The following is an 18,866-nucleotide window of genomic DNA, read 5'->3' as shown; positions in this document are numbered from 1 at the left end:
AGGCATCACAATCCCAAACTTCAAGCTATACTTCAAAGCTGTAATCATCAAGACAGTATGGTACTGGCACAAGAACAGACACTCAGGGGCATCTGAGTGGACCAGTCTGTTAAGCATCCGACTTTGACTCAGGTCACGATCTGGCAGTTCGTGAGTTAGATCCCACATCAGGCTGTGTGCTGACAGCTCAGAGCCTGAAGCCTGCTTGGAATTCTGTGTCTTCCTCTCTCTCTGACACTCCCCCGCTCATGCTCTGTCTCTGTCTCTGAAAAGTAATAATAAATGCCAAAAAATATTAAAAAAAAACAAGAACAGACACTCAGATCAATGGAACAGAATACAAAATCCAGACATGGAACCACAAATGTATGGCCAACTAATCTTTGACAAAGCAGGAAAGATTATCCAATGGAATAAAGACACTATCTTCAGCAAGTGGTGCTGGGAAAACTGAACAGCGACGTGCAGAAGAATGAACCAGGACCACTTTCTTACACCATACACAAAAATAAACTCAAAATGGATGAAAGACCTCAATGTAAGTCAGGAAGCCATCAAAATCCTCGAGCAGAAAGCAGGCAAAAACATCTTTGATCTTGGCCGCACCAACTCTCTACTCAACACGTCCCCAGAGGCAAGGGGAAAAAAAGCAAAAATGAACTACTGGGACCTCATCAAAATAAAAAGTTTCTGCATAGTGAAGGCAACAATCAGCAAAATTAAAATTCAACTGACAGAATGGGAGAAGATATTTGCAAATGACATCTCAGATAAAGAGTTAGTATCCAAAATCTATACAGAATTTATCAAACTCAACACCCAAAACAAAATCCAGTGAAGAAACGGGAAAAAGACATGAATAGACATTTCTCCAAAGAAGACATCCTGATGGCTAACCGACACATGAAAAAATGCTCCACATCACTCATCATCACGGAAATGCAAATCAAAACCCTAATGAGATACCACTTGACACCTGTCAGAATGGCTAACAGTAACAACTCAGTCAACAACAGATGTTGGCAAGGATGCAGAGAGAAGATCTCTTTTGCAATTTGTGGGGCAATGCAAGTTGGTGCAGCCACTCTGGAAAACTGTATGGAGATTCCTCAAAAAACTAAAAATAGAACTCCCCTATGACCCAGAAATTGCACTACTAGGCATTTCTCCACGGGACACAGGTGTTCTGTTTCAAAGGGACACATGCACCCCCATGTTTATAGCAGCACTATCAACAATAGCCAAAGTATGGAAAGAGCCAAATGTCCATCGATGGATGAATGGATAAAGAAGAAGGGGTAAATATATACAATGGAGTATTAATCGGCAATCAAAAAGAGTGAAATCTTGCCATTTGCAACTATGTGGATGGAACTAGACGGTATTATGCGAAGTGAAATGAGTCAGTCAGAGAAAGACAAAACTCATATGACTTCAATCATATGAGGACTTTAAGAGACAAAACAGATGAACATAAGGGAAGGGAAACAAAAATAATATGAAAACATGGAGGGGACAGAGCACAAGAGACTCATAAATATGGAGAACAAACAGAGGGCTACAGGAGGGGTTGTGGGATGGGGGATGGGCTAAACTGGTAAGGGGCACTGAGGAATCTACTCCTGAAATCATTGTTGCACTATATGCTAACTAATTTGGATGTTAATTTTTAAAACTAAAAATAAATACTAATTAATAATTTTAAAAATTAAAATATTTTAAGAGAAAATAATGTGTGATCATGCTGTTGAGGTAAATATTTCTTAAAGATTATGGCGAAGCCTCCATTAATTAAAGTAAAAATCCAAAACTGAAAAAAAAAAGAATTCTTCATATTGTCACACCGCCATCCACACAAACTAATGTAGAAGTGCATCCCTAACCATGTCATTCACTTTTACAAAATCAAACCTAAGTCTGGAGCTTGATATATATGTCAGAGGACATGCAAATGGGGCCCTTTCTGTGCTGATAAAACCAACCCAGCCCGACCGTGCAGCTGGGAGATGTGCCCCAGCCCCAGGAGTCCCAGGTGTTCCCATTCTGTGATTAGCACAGAACACACACACCTCACCATGGAGTTTGTGCTGGGCTGGGTTTTCCTGGTTGCTCTTTTAAAAGGTAATTCATGGTTAACGAGGGACACTGAGTCTGTGAATGGATATGAGTGAAAGAGTGGATGTGTGACAGTTTCCTGACCAACATGTCTTGCGTCTGCAGGTGTCCAGTGTGACGTGCAGTTGGTGGAGTCTGGGGGAGACCTGGTGAAGCCTGGGGGGTCCCTGAGACTCACCTGTGTGGTCTCTGGATTCACCTTCAGTAGCTACTACATGAACTGGGTTCGCCAGGCTCCAGGGAAGGGGCTGCAGTGGGTCGCATATATTAATGCTGATGGAAGTAGCACAAACTACCCAGACTCCGTGAAGGGCCGATTCACCATCTCCAGAGACAACGCCAAGAACACGCTGTATCTGCAGATGAACAACCTCAAGATCGAGGATACGGCCACATATTACTGTGTAGGAGACACGGTGAGGGGACCTCACTGGGAGCCCACACACAAACCTCCCTGCTGGAGGGGATCAGCACCACCAGGGGGCGCACACTATGCACAATTCTCCTTTGTGTTCCCAGGCGCAGGTGCAGATGGAGGTTACAGGCAGGTTTCCTGTCAGGGTCTGGGGCTTCCTCTCCACACAGCAGTTTCCCCAGGGAGCCTCCCTGGTTATATGATTCTGTGTTTACCTAATAACTCTCTGAATTAGCAACTGGGTTGTCATAGGGAAACTAGACTAACATGCACAAAGACACAGTTGTTTGCACTTGCTTACTCTGGTCCCTCAATATGAGTGACTTACAGATTTCCTAAGGCACAACAGCTGCACCTTTACAGGATTCCCAGATGCGCTCCCTGTGCAGCCAGGACCACAGGATCCCACAGCTCCTCCTTATCCTCACCCAGCCCTTGTCCCAGTCAAACAACGTGAGACTTTCTTCATAGCCCTTTGCTACTCAGGACTTTAAATGAGCTACAGCTTTATTCAATTACTCTAAAGGAGAGACAAACAATCTCCATGTATTAGGCAAGATTCCCCTGAGGAACACAACGCAATGTCATTGGTTTCCATAACTAAATATGTTGAGAAGTCCCATGATCTACTGTCACAAGCTGAAGACCCAGGAAAACCAGTGATGTAATTCTTGTCTGATTCTGACTAGTGTCTAGTCTCAGAACGTGGAGAGCTGATAATGTAACTCTCAGAAAAAGGGCCAGAGGAGACCAATATTCCAGTTCAAACAAGCACATGGGAAGTAAAAATGAGGGAATTCATCCTCCATCTGCTTCAGATTCTATTCACAAACTTAATGGAATGGGTGGTGCCCAGGCAGAAAGAAACCATGGATGGAAATGCCAATCTCTTCTGGAACACATCACAGACATCCAAAGAAACAGTGGTGAATCTGGGCACCCATGACGCAGTCAAGATAACCTATAAAGTTAATCATGACAAGTCAACCTCCTGTAAACGTGGAGCTCGAAGACTGAACATTTAAAAGTCGATCCCATCATTGGGCTGGAGTCTGGTGGGCACAGCAGTGCTCCTGTGGAGGAGGGCAGAGGCCCATAAGGGGAACTGTGGTCTGAGTATTCCCTGGGTCACATGGGGAGAGAAAATTCCCTTTGTGGAGTGCATTTGGGAGACGGGGCATTGCCTCTCATAGGACAGGAGAGCTGACAGGCACCATTAAAATTCCCTGATCATTAGCACAAGAGCCTCTTCTGAGAGAAGCTAGCTGGACGCTGCCTTCTGGTTGTTCTTCACCATGTACTCCAAGCCCCTAGTGTTCATGCAACTGCCCATCTGGTGTAAGCCAGCTCCAGGCACAGCACATCAAGACCCTCTCCCAGAGGATCAGTGGGGTCCCTGTCATATTGAGTTCACACAATTTGGAGTTTTCAAACCCAGCTAGAGCTCCCGAGATAAAACATAAGAGCCCTGTGCCACCAGATGGGCCGATGGCTTGGACGCAGACAGGGTGAAAGCAATTCTGATGGAGGCCTGGGACCCACAAGTGTTCTCACTGTGTGAGGGCTTCCTGAACAGGGGAGGCTGGGAACTCCAACTCCAGGGACTAGAGAGGGAGCTGATGCCAATATTTCCTCCCACCAATCAGCATGGACAGATTTCACTCAGCAGCACAGCATCCCCAGTGCAAGCTGAGCCACTAACACCAAGCTCCACCTACTCCAGCCCCCATCAAGTGCTTGCTTACTAGGAAAGAGTGCCTGGCAACCAGACCACCACTGCACCCCTTCCTCCAAAGACCACCGTAAACCCCCACACGCACCAAGTCAGCTGATCATACAGTGACGCATATCCTCACCTCTAGGGGAGATAGGAATTAGCCTCTTTTAACAAGCAGACCAAACTCACCTAGTTAAAACTCACAACACTGGGGACAAGGTCCAACACTCCACACTGGAGGCAAGGAGAAAATCCGCAGAGGACTGTCCTGAGGGACAGAGCAGCCAAAACACGACAGCACAGTGCCACGGAACATAAAACAAATGCTTCATGAAGTATCAGGCCCTGGACAGTATGTGAACACTTCTCAATAAAGATACTACCCTAGAAGCAGAAAAGATAACAGGATTTTCTAAAACATTTAAGAAGGCAGAGACATAGACAACAACATGATGGAGGAACTCATCCTAAAAGAAAAAATGATAAAAGGTCATTGTGAGGGATATAATTAAAACACATAAACTAATGTGCCTCAAACAGAATTTCTAAAAACTCTCATAATGAAACAGGATTTTCAAAAAGTATCATAAGGATACTAGATGTGCTTGAGGAAAATATATGAGACATGAAGGATACGCTTACTGCAAACAGAAAAGACCTAAAAACTAGTCAGGATGAAATTTTAAATGTTGTAACCGAGATGTGAGACTGATTGGATATAATGACCTCAAGGCGGAAAGAAGCAGATGAATGAGGAAGGGACATAGAAGATCAAAGGATGGGGGAAATGAAGCTGGAAAGAAGAGGAAAATTAAAATATTGCATCACAAACGTACACTTAGGGAAATCAGCAACTCCATAAACTGTAATAACATTCTTTTGAAAGGAGTCCCAAAAGAATAAGAGGGAGAAAAAGGGGATACATTTTAGCTGAGTGAATTATAGTGAAAATTTCCACAAGCTGGGGAAGGAAACAAATGTCCACATCTAGGAGGCAAAGAGAACACCCATTAAAATAAAAAATAAAATAAAAAGCAGGCCAACACTGAGACATATCATAGGAAAATGGCAAAATATCCAGATAAAGAAAAACCATAAAAGCATCAACACAAAGAAGTTGCTAACTAACAAGGGAAGATTAAAAAAAAAAAAAAAACTATGGCAGATGTCTCTACAGAAACCTTCATGCAAGTAGGGAGTGGCATCATATCCTCAACATGCGTAATTGAAAATTATGCAGCTAAGAATACTTTCTCCAGTAAGGCAATCATTCAGATACAAGGAGTGATAGAATTTCCCAGACAAACAAAAACCAAAGGAGTTCATGGCCTCTAAATCAGCCCTGCGAGAAATTAAAGGGGACCCTTTGAGTGGGAAAGGAAGACTAAAAATAACAAAGACTAGAAATAAACAGAGAAAATCTCCAGAAACAATGACTTTGGAGGTAACACTATGGCACTAAGTTTATATCTATCAATAATTACCATGAATGTACACGGGCAAAATGCTCCAATCAAAAGACATAGGATAACAGAATGGATAAAAACAAATACAAGATCCTTCTACACACTGCACACGATTGACTCATTTTCAACCTAAAACACCTGTAGATTGAAAGTCAGGGGAGGGTGAACAATTTATCATACTAATGGACGTCAAAAGAAAGTTGTAGTACCACACTCATATCACACTACCCAGTTTTCAAACCAAAGTTTGTTATAAGAGATCAGGAAGGCAGTATATCATCATAAAGGGGTCTATCCAACAAGAAGATCTGAAGCTTTAAATATTTATACCCCAAAAATGTAAGCACTGAAATATATAACTCAATTAATAAGAAACATAAAGAAACTCATTGATAATAGACAATAGTAATAATAGAGAACGTTAACACTCCACTTACAACAATGGAAAGACAATTTAAGCTGAAAATCAATAAGGAAACAATGGCTTTGAAAGACACATGGACTGAATGGACTTAACAGACACATTCAGAAGATTCCATCCTAAAGCACCAGAATACACACTCTTTTTGAGTGCGCATGGAACATTCTCCAGAACAGATCACATACTATGTCACAAATCAGCCCTCTACAAGTACAAAAAGACTGAGAACATTCCATGCGTATTTTCAAACCACAACACTACGAAACTTGAAGTCGACCACAAGAAAAATTTGGGCAACACCACCAAAACATTAGGTTAAAGAACATTGTAGTAAAAGCTGAATGAGTTTTTCAGGAAATTACAGAAGCAATAAAAAATACATAGAAGCAAATGAAAATGAAAACTTGCCAGTTCCAAACCATCTGGATGCAGCAAAGTTGATGGAAGAGTGAAATATATAGCAGTACAGGCCAAACTCAAGAAAGAAGAAAGGTCTCAAACACACAACCACTTTACAACTAAAGAAACTAGGAAAAGAACAACAAATGAACCCTAAAGCCAGCAGGAACAGGTAAACAAAAAAGATTAGAGAAGAAATAAATGATATAGAAACAAAGAAAAACAGTAGAACAGATGAATGAAACTATAAGTTGGTTTCTGTAAGAATAAATACAAATGAAAACCCATGGGCAAACTTGGCAAAAACAAAAGAGAAAGTACGAAAGTAAATATAATCAGAATTTGAGAGGAGACATCGCGACTGACACCACAGAAATACATCTATGAGACAACAGTTTGGAGATTTATATGCCAACAAATTGGGCAATCTGGAAGAAATGGATAAATTCCCAGAATAATGAAGACTACCTAAACTGAAAAAGGAAGAAAGAGAAAACGTGAACAGACTGATAATGAGCAAAGAATTTGAATCTTTAATCAAAAAACTACTGCACACAAAAATCCAGGGCCAGATAGGTTCACAGGTGAATTCTACCAGATATTTAACAAGAGTGTGAAATATTCTATTTAAGTAGAATAGAATATTCCTGTCTTCACAAACTGTTCCAAATAATAGAAATGGAAAGAAAACTTCCAAATTCATTCTACAAGATGAGTAAGATCACAGTTTTAAACCAGATTAAACCCCACTAAAAATGAGACTTACAGGCCACTAGCCCTAATGAGCAAGAATGCAACAATTGTCAAGAAAATACTTGCAGGGGCGCCTGGGGGGCTGAGTCGGTTAAGTGTCCGACTTTGGCTCAGGTCGTAATCTCGCATTCCGTGAGTTCGAGTCCCGCATGGGCTCCGTGCTGAGAGCTCAGAGCCTGGAGCCTGTTTCAGATTCTGTGTCTCCCTCTCTCTGACCTTCCCCCATTCATGCTCTGTCTCTCTATGTCTCAAAAATAAATAAACGTTAACAAAAAAAAAAGAAAGAGAATACTTGTAAATTGAATCCACAAATACATTAAAAGGATCCTTTAATGTGACCAGGTGGGATTTATTCCTTGGCTGTAAGGGTGATTCAATAGTCACAAATAAATCAATGTAATACATACCATCAATCAGAGAAAGGATACGAATAATATGACCCTCTCAATAGATGAAAAAAAAATTGACATAGTACAGCATCCATTCTTGATAAAACCCTCAACAAGGGGTAGAGGAAACACACCTCAACATTATAAAGTCCATACATGAAAACCCCACAGCTAATATCCTCAGTGGGGAAAAAAACTTTTTCCTCTACTATCAGGAACACAAGAGGGATGTCCACTCCCATCATTCTATTTAACACAGCAGTGAAAGTCTTATCCTCAAAAACAGACAACAAAAATAAATAAATAAATAAATAAATAAATAAATAAATAAAGGCATTCAAGTTAGAAAGGAAGAAGTCAAACATTCCCTCTTCACAGATAACATGACACTGTATATAAAAAACTCAAGACTCCACCAAAATATTGCAAGAACTGATACACAAACTCAGCAAAGTCACAAGATACAGTATCAACATACTGAAATCGGCTGCATTTCTACACAGCAATAATGAAGAAACAGAAAGAAAAATTAAAAAAAACTATCCATCCCGTTTACAACTGCACCAAATATAATAGGATACGTAAAGAGTTAAAATATCCATAATCTGAAGACTCTAAAAACGGTGAAAGAAACTGAGGATGACACAAGGAAGTGGAAACACCTTCAATGTTCATGGATTTAAGGAGCAAGTAGTGTTGAAATGTCTCTGCTACACAAAGAAACGGTGGCTTCATGATTATGGATTTCATGCTATATTACAAAGCTGTACTTATCAAGACAGTAAGCTACAAGCACAAAAGAGACACATAGATCAAGAGAACAGAAGAGTAAACCCAATATGGACTCACAAATGTATGGCCACCTCATCTTGGATGAAGTAGGAAAGACTATGTAATGGGAAAAAAGACAGCCTTGTCAACAGAGGGTGTGGGAAAACTGGACCAGAACATGCAGAAGAATGAAACTGAACCACTCTCTTACTCCATACACAAAAATAAATCCAAATGGGTGAAAGACCTAAATGTGAGACAGGAGACCATCAAATCCTAGAGGAGAACAGGCAGCAACCTCCTGGACTTCAGACATAGCAACTTCTTACTAGACATGTCTTGAGAGGCAAGGGAAACAACAGCAAACTTGAACTACTGGGACCTCATCAAAATAAAAACCTTCTGCACAGCTAAAGAAACAATCAACTAATCTAAAAGGCATTCTACAGAAATTAAAAAGGTGTTTGCAAGCCACATATCTGATAAAGGTCTACTATCCAAAATCTATAAAAAAAACTTCTCAAACTCAACACTCAAAATACAAAGAATCCAGTGAAGAAGTGGTCAGAAGACATGAGGAGATACTTTTCCAAACAAAGCATTCAGATGGCTAACCAACACACGAACATTCGCTCAACATCACTCATCATCAGGGAATTACAAATCAAAACTACAATGAGAGATGACCGCACACCTGTCAGAATGGCTACAATTAACAACTCAGGAAACAACAGATATTGATGAGGGTGAGGAGAGAAGGGAACCCTTTTATACTCTTGGTGGGAATGCAAAGTGCCCAGACCATTCCAGAAAACAGTTTAAAAACTAAAAATTAAACAACCTTCCACTCCAGCAATTGCTCTACTAGGAATTCATCCAAAGCATACAAAACTTCTGATTTGAGGAAGTACATGCACCCCAATGTTTACAGCAGCATTAACTATGCCAGCCAAACTGAGGAAAGAGACCAAAAGTCCACCATGTGATTAATCTGCTATATGTATAGAATGGCATATTACTCAGTCATAAAAAAGAATGAAATCTTGCTATTTGCAAAGATGTTGATGCAGCTAGAGGGTATCATGATAAGCAAAGTAAGTCAGTCAAAGATGACAAACACCATATGATTTCCTCCTATGGGGAATTTAGATCTAGGAGAAGGGGAAAAAGAGCAAGAAATCATAAAAAAAAACCTCTAAGGTTAGAGACCAAACTGAGGGTTGCTGGAGGGCAGGTGTGTGGGGGATGGGATAATGGGTGTTGGGGATTAAGGAGGCCCCATGTTGTGATGAGTACTGGGTGTGAATTTTAAGTGATGAACCAATAAATTCTACTACTGAAATTAATATTACACAATATGGTTTTTTTTTAAGTTTTTTTTTAAACTTTATTTACTTTCTTTGCACAGGCAATGGATGGGAGAGAGTCAGACACGGAATCCGAAACAGGCCCCGACCAACGGGCATGGAGCCTGACGCGGGGCTCGAACTCGCAGGTCACAAGATTTCGACCTGAGATGCAGTCAGACGCTTAACCAACTGAGCCACCCAGGCGCCCCAATATTACACAATATGTTAACTAACAAATATTTAAACACAAACTTAAAAAATTTAAAAAGTGGGAAAAAGGAAGGAAGAATTGTTGTCACAAATTGTCATGAACATGGAATCTAAGGTAGTGAGTCTAACGTCTTGCATTTACTCATTTTATCCCTAACTGATGGTGGACATAAATTAACACACTCATGAATTTTGACAGCAGTGCCAGGTGGGCTGGAATTCAAACCACAGCTGCCCTTCACAACTCCCCTGTGCCCACACATCATGGGCAGCTTGTCCAGACACCTGCACAAGAACCCAGGTTGGGCCTCAGCAGGGACCCACATCTGCAGAACTGCAAAGTGTGGACAGTTGACGCTTCCTGAGAAGTTCTGGGTTTCCTTCCCCGACTTGCTGTCTCAGCTCCCTTGTCTTCCTTTCCTGTCTCTTGAAGAGAACCATGTCCCCTGTTAGTGATTCATGAAAGAGAGGGGCTAGATGTTCTATAAACATTCAATATGACAGATAACATACAAGGGAACAACAACAAAAAAAAACCCCATATGATGCAGCCTGTCTCGCGGCTCCTATCACCCAATGTGGTAGAGTACAAATAAACCTAAGTATTCATTTGGTCAAAAACTGCACAGCACGTTGGGAAAGTATTAAGAGGTGAGAAGCCTGGAAGAATTCCACAAATGCAGATATGAGCTCCCCTTGGAAGGAAGAAGAAAAATTACAGTCCCAAATACGCAAGAGTAAAATAATATTGGGAGATGATACAAGAGCTTCAATGCATTCTATTCATGAAGTGTCTAAAATTGGCAATGCAAAAAATGGATTCTGAGGGTTTCACATAGAATTGCGAAGGAAAAATTGTGTCAAGAACTCAGTTGTGTGCACAGAGCTCAGCGGCTCCTGAGACATATAGAAAGCCCACCACCTGAAAAGGTAAACGTGTTTTTGGACCCCAGGAGGATATCTATCGAATCTGATGAGCAGTCTGGCCAAAGAGACACAGAATGGCAACTCTTGTGAAATTTGAACTTCAATTTCCTATATTTCCACCTAATTTCCATATATTAGGAAAAACCATGCCACGAAAATGATTTGCTAGAGTCTATAAATTTAAAAACAAACGACAAAACTCTAAGTCACCAGAGACCAAATAGGGAACACATCAACGTTGAGAGAAACCAGAAATAAACAAGACTTTTAGTTACACTGTAAGTCAAGAAATCAGTGGGGTGCCTGGGTGGTTGAATCGGTTAAGTATCTCACTTCAGCTCAGGTCTCGATGTCACGATTTGAGGGTTTGAGCCCCGTTGTCAGGCCCTATGCTGACAGCTCAGAACCTAGAGCCTGCTTCAGATTCTGTGTCTCCCTCTCTCTCTGCTTTTCCCCGCTCAAGTTCTGTCTCTCTCTCTCTATCAAGAATAAACAGTTTAAAAAAAATTAGTCACAAGCAATCAATCATCAAGAAAAGGAAAACTATAGCTAAGAACACAACACCCATAAAAAGAAATGGTATCAATAGACTTTGTGAAAATCAAATACGCTTATCTGCCCACATGAATACCCATAGTAAGATAAGTTACAGAGTAAGAGACAACATTCACAAATTGCATAACCACCAAGGGACCTGCATCTTGAATATGCTAACAACCCTCAACAGTCAATAGGAAGAAAGGAAACAAACCTCCATAAAACAAGCACAGCCTTGTGTAGTAGACATCCTATCCTTGAGGTTATAGACACAATAGTTACTGACTGGAGAAGACTCTTCACACCATCGACTGTCAGGGAAATTCAAATCAAGAACGCAATAGATGCCCTATACACACATCCCGATGGCTCCGGAATGAAAACAACACTGACAACAACATCCAGGTGAGCATCCAGCATATGTGGGGCCTCAAACAATGCAGGAAGGAATGACAAATAAACACCAGCTCTGGAAAACCGTTGGCTGTCGCTTATAAAATTATACATGGATGACATAAAAAGGAACCTGGAAATACCACTCCCAAATATTTGTCCCTGAAAAATGAAATCCCATGTTCAGAAAATAAATGGTGTGTAAATATTTATAGCATCTTTCTTAGTGTTAGAAGCTCAGAATAAGGCAAAAGTCTTTCTAAATATAAAGGAATAAAGCAACTATGAAACTTCCATCAATGGGATGCTTTGCCAGAGAAATGTGACACTACTGATGCACACCTGAAACCAGGTGAAACTCAAAGACATGATGTGGAGGGAAGGGCGGGAGTCCCATAATTACAGAGGTGGTGTGACCTGGGACATTCACACAGCCAGACCATGGTGACAGTGGTTTGGTTGGGTATTCCTTAACTCTTTCTTCCCCAAACCACATGATGAGATAGTCTGCTTCATTTGAGAGCACTCCTATGTTCAACCACCCTCTGATGTATGGAGTCTCCACAGACTGAACCCTACAACCTCGGACTCCTCTGAATGGGGAGTTGTTGAGACCATGGACTGATATGTGTTCTGACAGGAGCTATTCCCTCCACTGTCCCTGGCTCTGGCTCTCTCCTACAGGTGAGGGGGAGAAGGTTAGGAACCCTCCACTGAAACTATTGGGCTCCTTCACCTGACTCTCCCACAACAAGAGGCCCAGACCTTCCTCACACTCAATTGGAAATGAAGTCAGTTTATAGGAACAGATTTGCTCCTTGATTTAGAGGATTGCTCCATCTCCCCCTTACCCTGGGCAATACTCTGGGCAAAGGTCTGCAGCTTCAGGGCGTGTCAGGGACAAACAGGATTCCAAACAGTTTGGAAACTGAGGGCTCTGTTTAGGGGTGGCTGGCAGCTTCATTGCCTTGTGGCTTGCTTGTCCTGGTGGCATGAGACTCCTGCCATACAAGTCAGGTCTGGGGTGATCAGGTTCCCAGCATCCCTAGTGGACTGTGCCCAGGGAAGAGCTTCCTTCCTGGGAGTGTGGCTGCCAACAATGAGTGAGTCCCACATCTCAGTGGCACCTGCTGGGGCTTGGCCTCAACAGCAAACAGCTTAGGGTCACTGACATCCTTTCCCTCTGGGAAAGAGTCCTCTGAACAGGAGCTGGTCACCGGGAACCCTGTGTATTGGCTTCAACAGTCTGGAGGGGAGATTGCAGTCAGGCTCAGTGGCACATGCCTATAGTCACAATTACTTGCACTGGAGTTTCTACTTGCTGATCTGGGGTGGGAAAGGAAAAGAACATAACTTACTTCAAATATTCTAGGTATTCTTTCTGGTAGTATATTTTCTGCAATAAATGCTTCTTCGTGGGCTGTATGCCAACATGGCCATTTGCAGGCAATATAAATACATTATTTGAGTTTTTCTTCAAATTCCAGTTAGTTAACATGCAATGTACTATTACTTTCAGGTGTAAAATATAGTGATTCAACATTGCAACACAGCACCCAGTGTTCATTTTCAGTGCTCCCCTTAATCCCCAGCAACTACCTCCCCCTCTCTCCACCCACCCTCCCCAGGGTAACCATCAGTTTTTCCCCTATAGTTAAGTGTCTGTTTCGTGGGGCTTACGTGGTTCCATGGGTTAGGCCCACGACTCTTGATCTGGGCTCTTGTCTTGATCTCATCATTCCTGAGATCGAGCCCCACTTTGGTTTCTGCACTGACAGCACGACGTTTCCTTGGGATTCTCTTCCCATCTGCCTCTGCCCCACCTCCCATCTCTCTAAATAAATAAGTGAACATTGAAAAAATCGCCCATTTCTTGGTTTGCCTCTTCTCTCTTATTTGTCCCTTTGCCCATTTGTTGTTTTTTAAATTCTACATATGGATGAAATCTTATATTTGTCTTTCTCTGACTTATTTTAGTAAATATAATACTCTCTAGGCCCATCCCTGTCCTTAACAATAGCTAATGTCATTCCTTTTGCGGCTGAGAAATATTCCAGTGTGCGTGGACGGGGTTATGTAGATATACCACGTATTCTACACCCATTCATCAATCAATGCATACTTCGGCTGGGTTGTTTCCATAGCTGGGCTGTTTATGACATAGCTGCTATAAACATAGAGGTACAATTCCCTTAAATTAGCATTTTTGTATCCTTTGGGTAAATACCTAGTAGTGCATTTGTTCTATCATAATGTAGTTGTATTTTTAGCTTTCTAAGGAACCTCCATGCTCTTTTCCATAGTGGCTGTGCCAGTGTGCATTCCCACCAGCACCTCGAAAAGGATCCTCTTTCTCTGCATCCTCACCAACACCTGTTGTTTCTTGTGCTGTTGAGTTCAGCCTTTCTGACCAGTGTGAGTTGATATTTCATTGTAGTTTGGATTTCTATTTCCCTGATGAGGAGTGATGTTGACCATCTTTTCATGTGTTTATTGACAATCTATAGGTCGCATTTGGAAAAATGCTTATTCATGTCTTCTGGCCATTTTTTAATAGGATTATTCAGTTCTGGAGTTGAATTTTATACCATATATAGAAAACCTGAAAGACTCAACCAAAAAAAAAAAAACCCCGCTAGAACTGGTACAATAAACCTGTAAATTTGTAGCATACAAAATCAACATATAGAAATTTGTTACATTTCTATACACCAATAATGAAGCAGGAGAAAGAGAAACCAAGGAATCAATCCCATTTAAAATTACACCAAAAACCATAATATACTAGAAATAAACCTAAGTAAAGAAGTAAAAGATCTGTACTCTGAAAAGTCTGGGACATTTATGGAAGAAATTGAAGAAAACACAAAGAAATGGAAAAATATTCCATGCACATGGATTAAAAGAAAAATCATTGTTAAATGACAATACTATCCAAAGCAACCTAGACATTCAATGCAAATAATTCAATTTCCTGTCAAATAATACCAGCATTTTTCACAGAGCTAGAACAAATAACTCTAAAATTATCATGGAACCACAAAAGACCCCAAATAACCAAAGATTTTGAAAAAGAAAAAAACCTGGAGGCATCACAATTCTGCATATCAAGCTATATTACAATGCTGTAGTCATCAAGACAGGATGATACTGGCAAAAAAAAAAAAAACAAAACAAAAACATAGATTAATGGAAAAGATTAGAAAAACCCTGAAATGGACACATCACTATATGATCAACTAATCTTTGACAGAGCAGGAAAGACTATCAAATGGAAAAAGTCCCTTCAACAACTGGTGTTGGGAAAACTGGACAGCATCATGAACTTATAATGAACCTGGACCACTTTCTTACAGTACACACAAAAATAAATACAAATTGAATGAAAGACCTAAATGGGAGACAGGAAACCATCAAAATCCTAGAGGAGAACACAGGCACCAACCTCTTTGACCTTGGCCAGAACAAGTTCTTACTAGACATGTCCCCAGAGGCAAGGGAAACAACAGCAAAAATAAACTATTGGGATCTCATCAAGATAAAAAGCTTCTGCACAGCAAAGAACAAATCAACAAAACTAAAAGGCAACTGACAAAATGGGGGGAGATATTTATAAATGACATCTCAGATAAAGGGTTAGTATCCAAAATCAATAAAGAAATTACCAAACTCAACACTCAAAAAATAAATAATCCAGTGAAGAAATGGGCAGAAGACATGAATACATATTTTTCCAAAGAAGACATCCAGATAGCAAAAAGACACGAATAAAGATGCTCAACAACACTCTTCATCAGTGAAATATAAATCAAAACCACAATGAGATACCAACTCACACCTGTCACAATGACTAAAATTAACAATTCAGAAAACACAAAATGTCAGCAAGGATGCAGAGAAAACGAAATCCTTTCACACTGTTGATGGTAATGCAAACTGGCACAGCCACTCTGGAAAACAGTGTGCAGATTCCTCAAAAAGTTAAAAACAGCACTATCCTGTGATCAAGCAATTGCATTTATCCAAGGATACCAAAGGTATCCAAAGGATACCAAAATGCTGATTCGAAGGGGCACGTGCATCCCAATCTTTATGGCAGTGTTATCAACAAAAAACAAATTGTGGAACAGCCCAAATACTCATCAACACATAAATGCATAAAGAAGAGGTGGTAAATATATACAATGCAATATTACTTAGCCATCAAAAAGAATGACATCTTGCCAATTAAAATAATGTGGATGGAACTACAGTGTATTATGCTAAGTGGAACAAGTCAGTCAGAAAAAGTCAAATATCCTATGATTTCACACATTAGTGGAATATAACAAACACAACATACGGAAAGGAAAAATAAAATAAATCAAATCAGAGAGGGAGGAAACGAGAAGACACTCTTAAATACAGAGAACAAACTGAGGGGAAGTGGGGGAGGTGGGCTAAATGGCATGTGGCCATTAAGGAGGGCACTGGGTGAAATGAGAACTGGGTGTTATATGTATGCGATGGTTCTCTAAATTCTACCCCTAAAATCAGGACTACACTGTATGTTAACAGACTTGAATTTACATTAATATAATACAAGAAAATTATATATAGAGAGAGACTACCTCAAAATAGCAAGCTTCTGCATGGTGAAAGAAACAGTCAACAAAACAAAAAAGCAACCTATGGAATTGAAGAAGAAGTCTGTAGATGACATATCCTCAGGGTTAGTTTCCAAAACGTATAAGTTTTTTTTAATTGTTTTCAAATTATCAGTAGAGAGTGTGTCCATGCAGTTCAGCACACTGTTGTGTGAGAAGCAAAACTCGTGTCTTCCACTTTTATATTGTGGTAAGATCTCACTGAACATGAGACCCACACTCTTCACAAAATTTTAACCATACATTACAGTATTGTTAATTACAGGGGTAATGATGTGGAGACCCCTCTAGAACTTAATCATCTTGCATAACACAAAATCATAGCCCTTGAGATCTACTCCTCACTGACCCTCCCTGCCAGACACTGGAAACTGCCATTTCACTCTCCATTTCATTGTTATCAAAACCCAAATTCAGCTGCCTGTTGCTGGAAAGGTCAATGTTCAAAGTTTTAGTTTGGGTGGCAAAGGAATTTGAGCTATATTCAGAAGGCCAGCCACTGGGGAAAAGGCAAACTCTTGTCCAAATGCCAACTCTGAGGCTTCTCCCTGACCCAGGGCGTTTTAAAGCAGTAGAGGGTACTTAATCAAGCAAGGGAGTGCCATGGTCAAAACCATCTTTTGATCATAGGCAGACTCCATGGTGCAACCTGCAAAGTAACCTCAACTCCCCTCCATCTCCAGCTGAAGAGGGAACCAAACTACATGGGAGGAGACTGCCAGAGGCCAGGAAAGAACCCCCATAAGGGATTAGAGGAGAAAACCCCTGGGGCTCACACATGGTCAGCAGTACTTTCTGTTCTCCCCAGCTGGCATAAGAAAATACTAAAATACAACCTTGTAGTTCACCAGTCATCACTCAGAATACTGACAAATGTTTTCCTCAGTGAACTCAGAGGAACCTTCAAAGCAAAAACCAAAAGGATCAAATGGCTTGCAAACTAATAGCCAAGGAGAATAAGACACACAAAACTACAAAGCGATTTTTTGCATCACCCATAAAGGTAAAATTGACAATGTTTACCTCCACATCACAAGGAAGCAAAATCAGTGGTCTCTGTAATGAGGAAAAGTAGTCATTCAAAGAAAGTGACCCAGCAGTACCATAGGACATGGAATTGGTAGAGAAGTTCAGGGTTTTATAACTGCATAGCCCATATGCAAGTAGCTTCAGGAAAGATTGAAGGTGTTGACTAGAGCCATGCCTCTGGGTCCAAATCCCTACCCATGTCCATGAGACCACTCTTGACCATGGCACACCTGACCCTCCCACATCCACCCCAGCTTAACTGATGTGCAGGGTCACACAATGCCACACCCTGGGACTGTTGCCTAACCCCACAGGTGGCCCCCAGGTGCAGGGTGCTGGCCACCTGGCACAGCCCTCTGTTCTCTCTGATGGTCTAGACCTGGCTTTGCTGAGGATCCTCCATTTATCCATTCTCACTGGCAGATGTCCCTGAGCAGGGGCATGAGGCTGGCAGAGGGCCAGGTCACCCTGAGGGCACCCCTCTTGCTGTTTGCACTCTGGGCAGTGCTGGCTCCTGTGCAGGGTTCTCAAGGGCATCCCTCATGGTGCTACATCTCCTCTGAGAGAGTAATTCCCAAGAAGGAGCTGCACCACAGCAACGGCATTCAGATGTCTGGCTGGCTGTCCTATAGCCTGCATTTTGGGGGCAAGAGACATGTTATGCACATGCGGCACAAGAAACTCTTTTGGGGGGCGCCTGGGTGGCGCAGTTGGTTAAGCGTCCGACTTCAGCCAGGTCACGATCTCGCGGTCCGTGAGTTCGAGCCCCGCGTCAGGCTCTGGGCTGATGGCTCGGAGCCTGGAGCCTGTTTCCGATTCTGTGTCTCCCTCTCTCTCTGCCCCTCCCCCGTTCATGCTCTGTCTCTCTCTGTCCCAAAAATAAATAAAAAACGTTGAAAAAAATTAAAAAAAAAAAAAGAAACTCTTTTGGTCCAGACTCTGCTGATGATGACTCAGGATGCTCAGGGAGCATCCTGACTACACTTTCATGCCTCCAGACTGTTACTACCTCGGCTACCTGGAGGAGATTCCTCTTTCCATGGTCACAATCGACACAGGCTATGGCAGCCTTGAAGATATCATGAAGTTGGATTAACTTGCCTATGAAATGAGACCCCTCGGTGATTTCCAATGGTTTGAACACTTTGTTTCTCAGATAGTCGCAGACATCTGTGCAATGGGACCTACATATAACCTAGGATATAAGGAGGACAGGGGACCCCCTGTTCCTCAAGGAAATGCCAGTGCAGCCCCAAGGATCTCTAGTAAGTTCTGTTCATCCCATCATGGAATTTTCAAAGGACTTGCTCTCAGTTTCAAAACAATGTA

The 18,866-nt window shown here is 41.4% G+C and overlaps 1 gene segment (V, D, J or C); it reads left to right on the top strand.

Annotated features, from left to right (window-relative positions):
- The first annotated feature begins 2,016 nt into the window (after window positions 1-2,016).
- Window positions 2,017-18,633, top strand: LOC131518044 (immunoglobulin heavy variable 3-74-like). The segment is given in 3 exon segments: window positions 2,017-2,121; window positions 2,221-2,659; window positions 18,495-18,633. Coding segments are annotated over 3 exon segments (624 nt in total).
- The last annotated feature ends 233 nt before the right edge of the window (window positions 18,634-18,866 follow it).

Source organism: Neofelis nebulosa, chromosome 7 (genome assembly GCF_028018385.1).
Source record: "Neofelis nebulosa isolate mNeoNeb1 chromosome 7, mNeoNeb1.pri, whole genome shotgun sequence".
Lineage (NCBI taxonomy): Eukaryota > Metazoa > Chordata > Mammalia > Carnivora > Felidae > Neofelis > Neofelis nebulosa.
The sequence above is the reverse complement of the archived record's forward strand: the minus strand, read 5'-3'. Positions and strand labels throughout refer to the sequence as shown.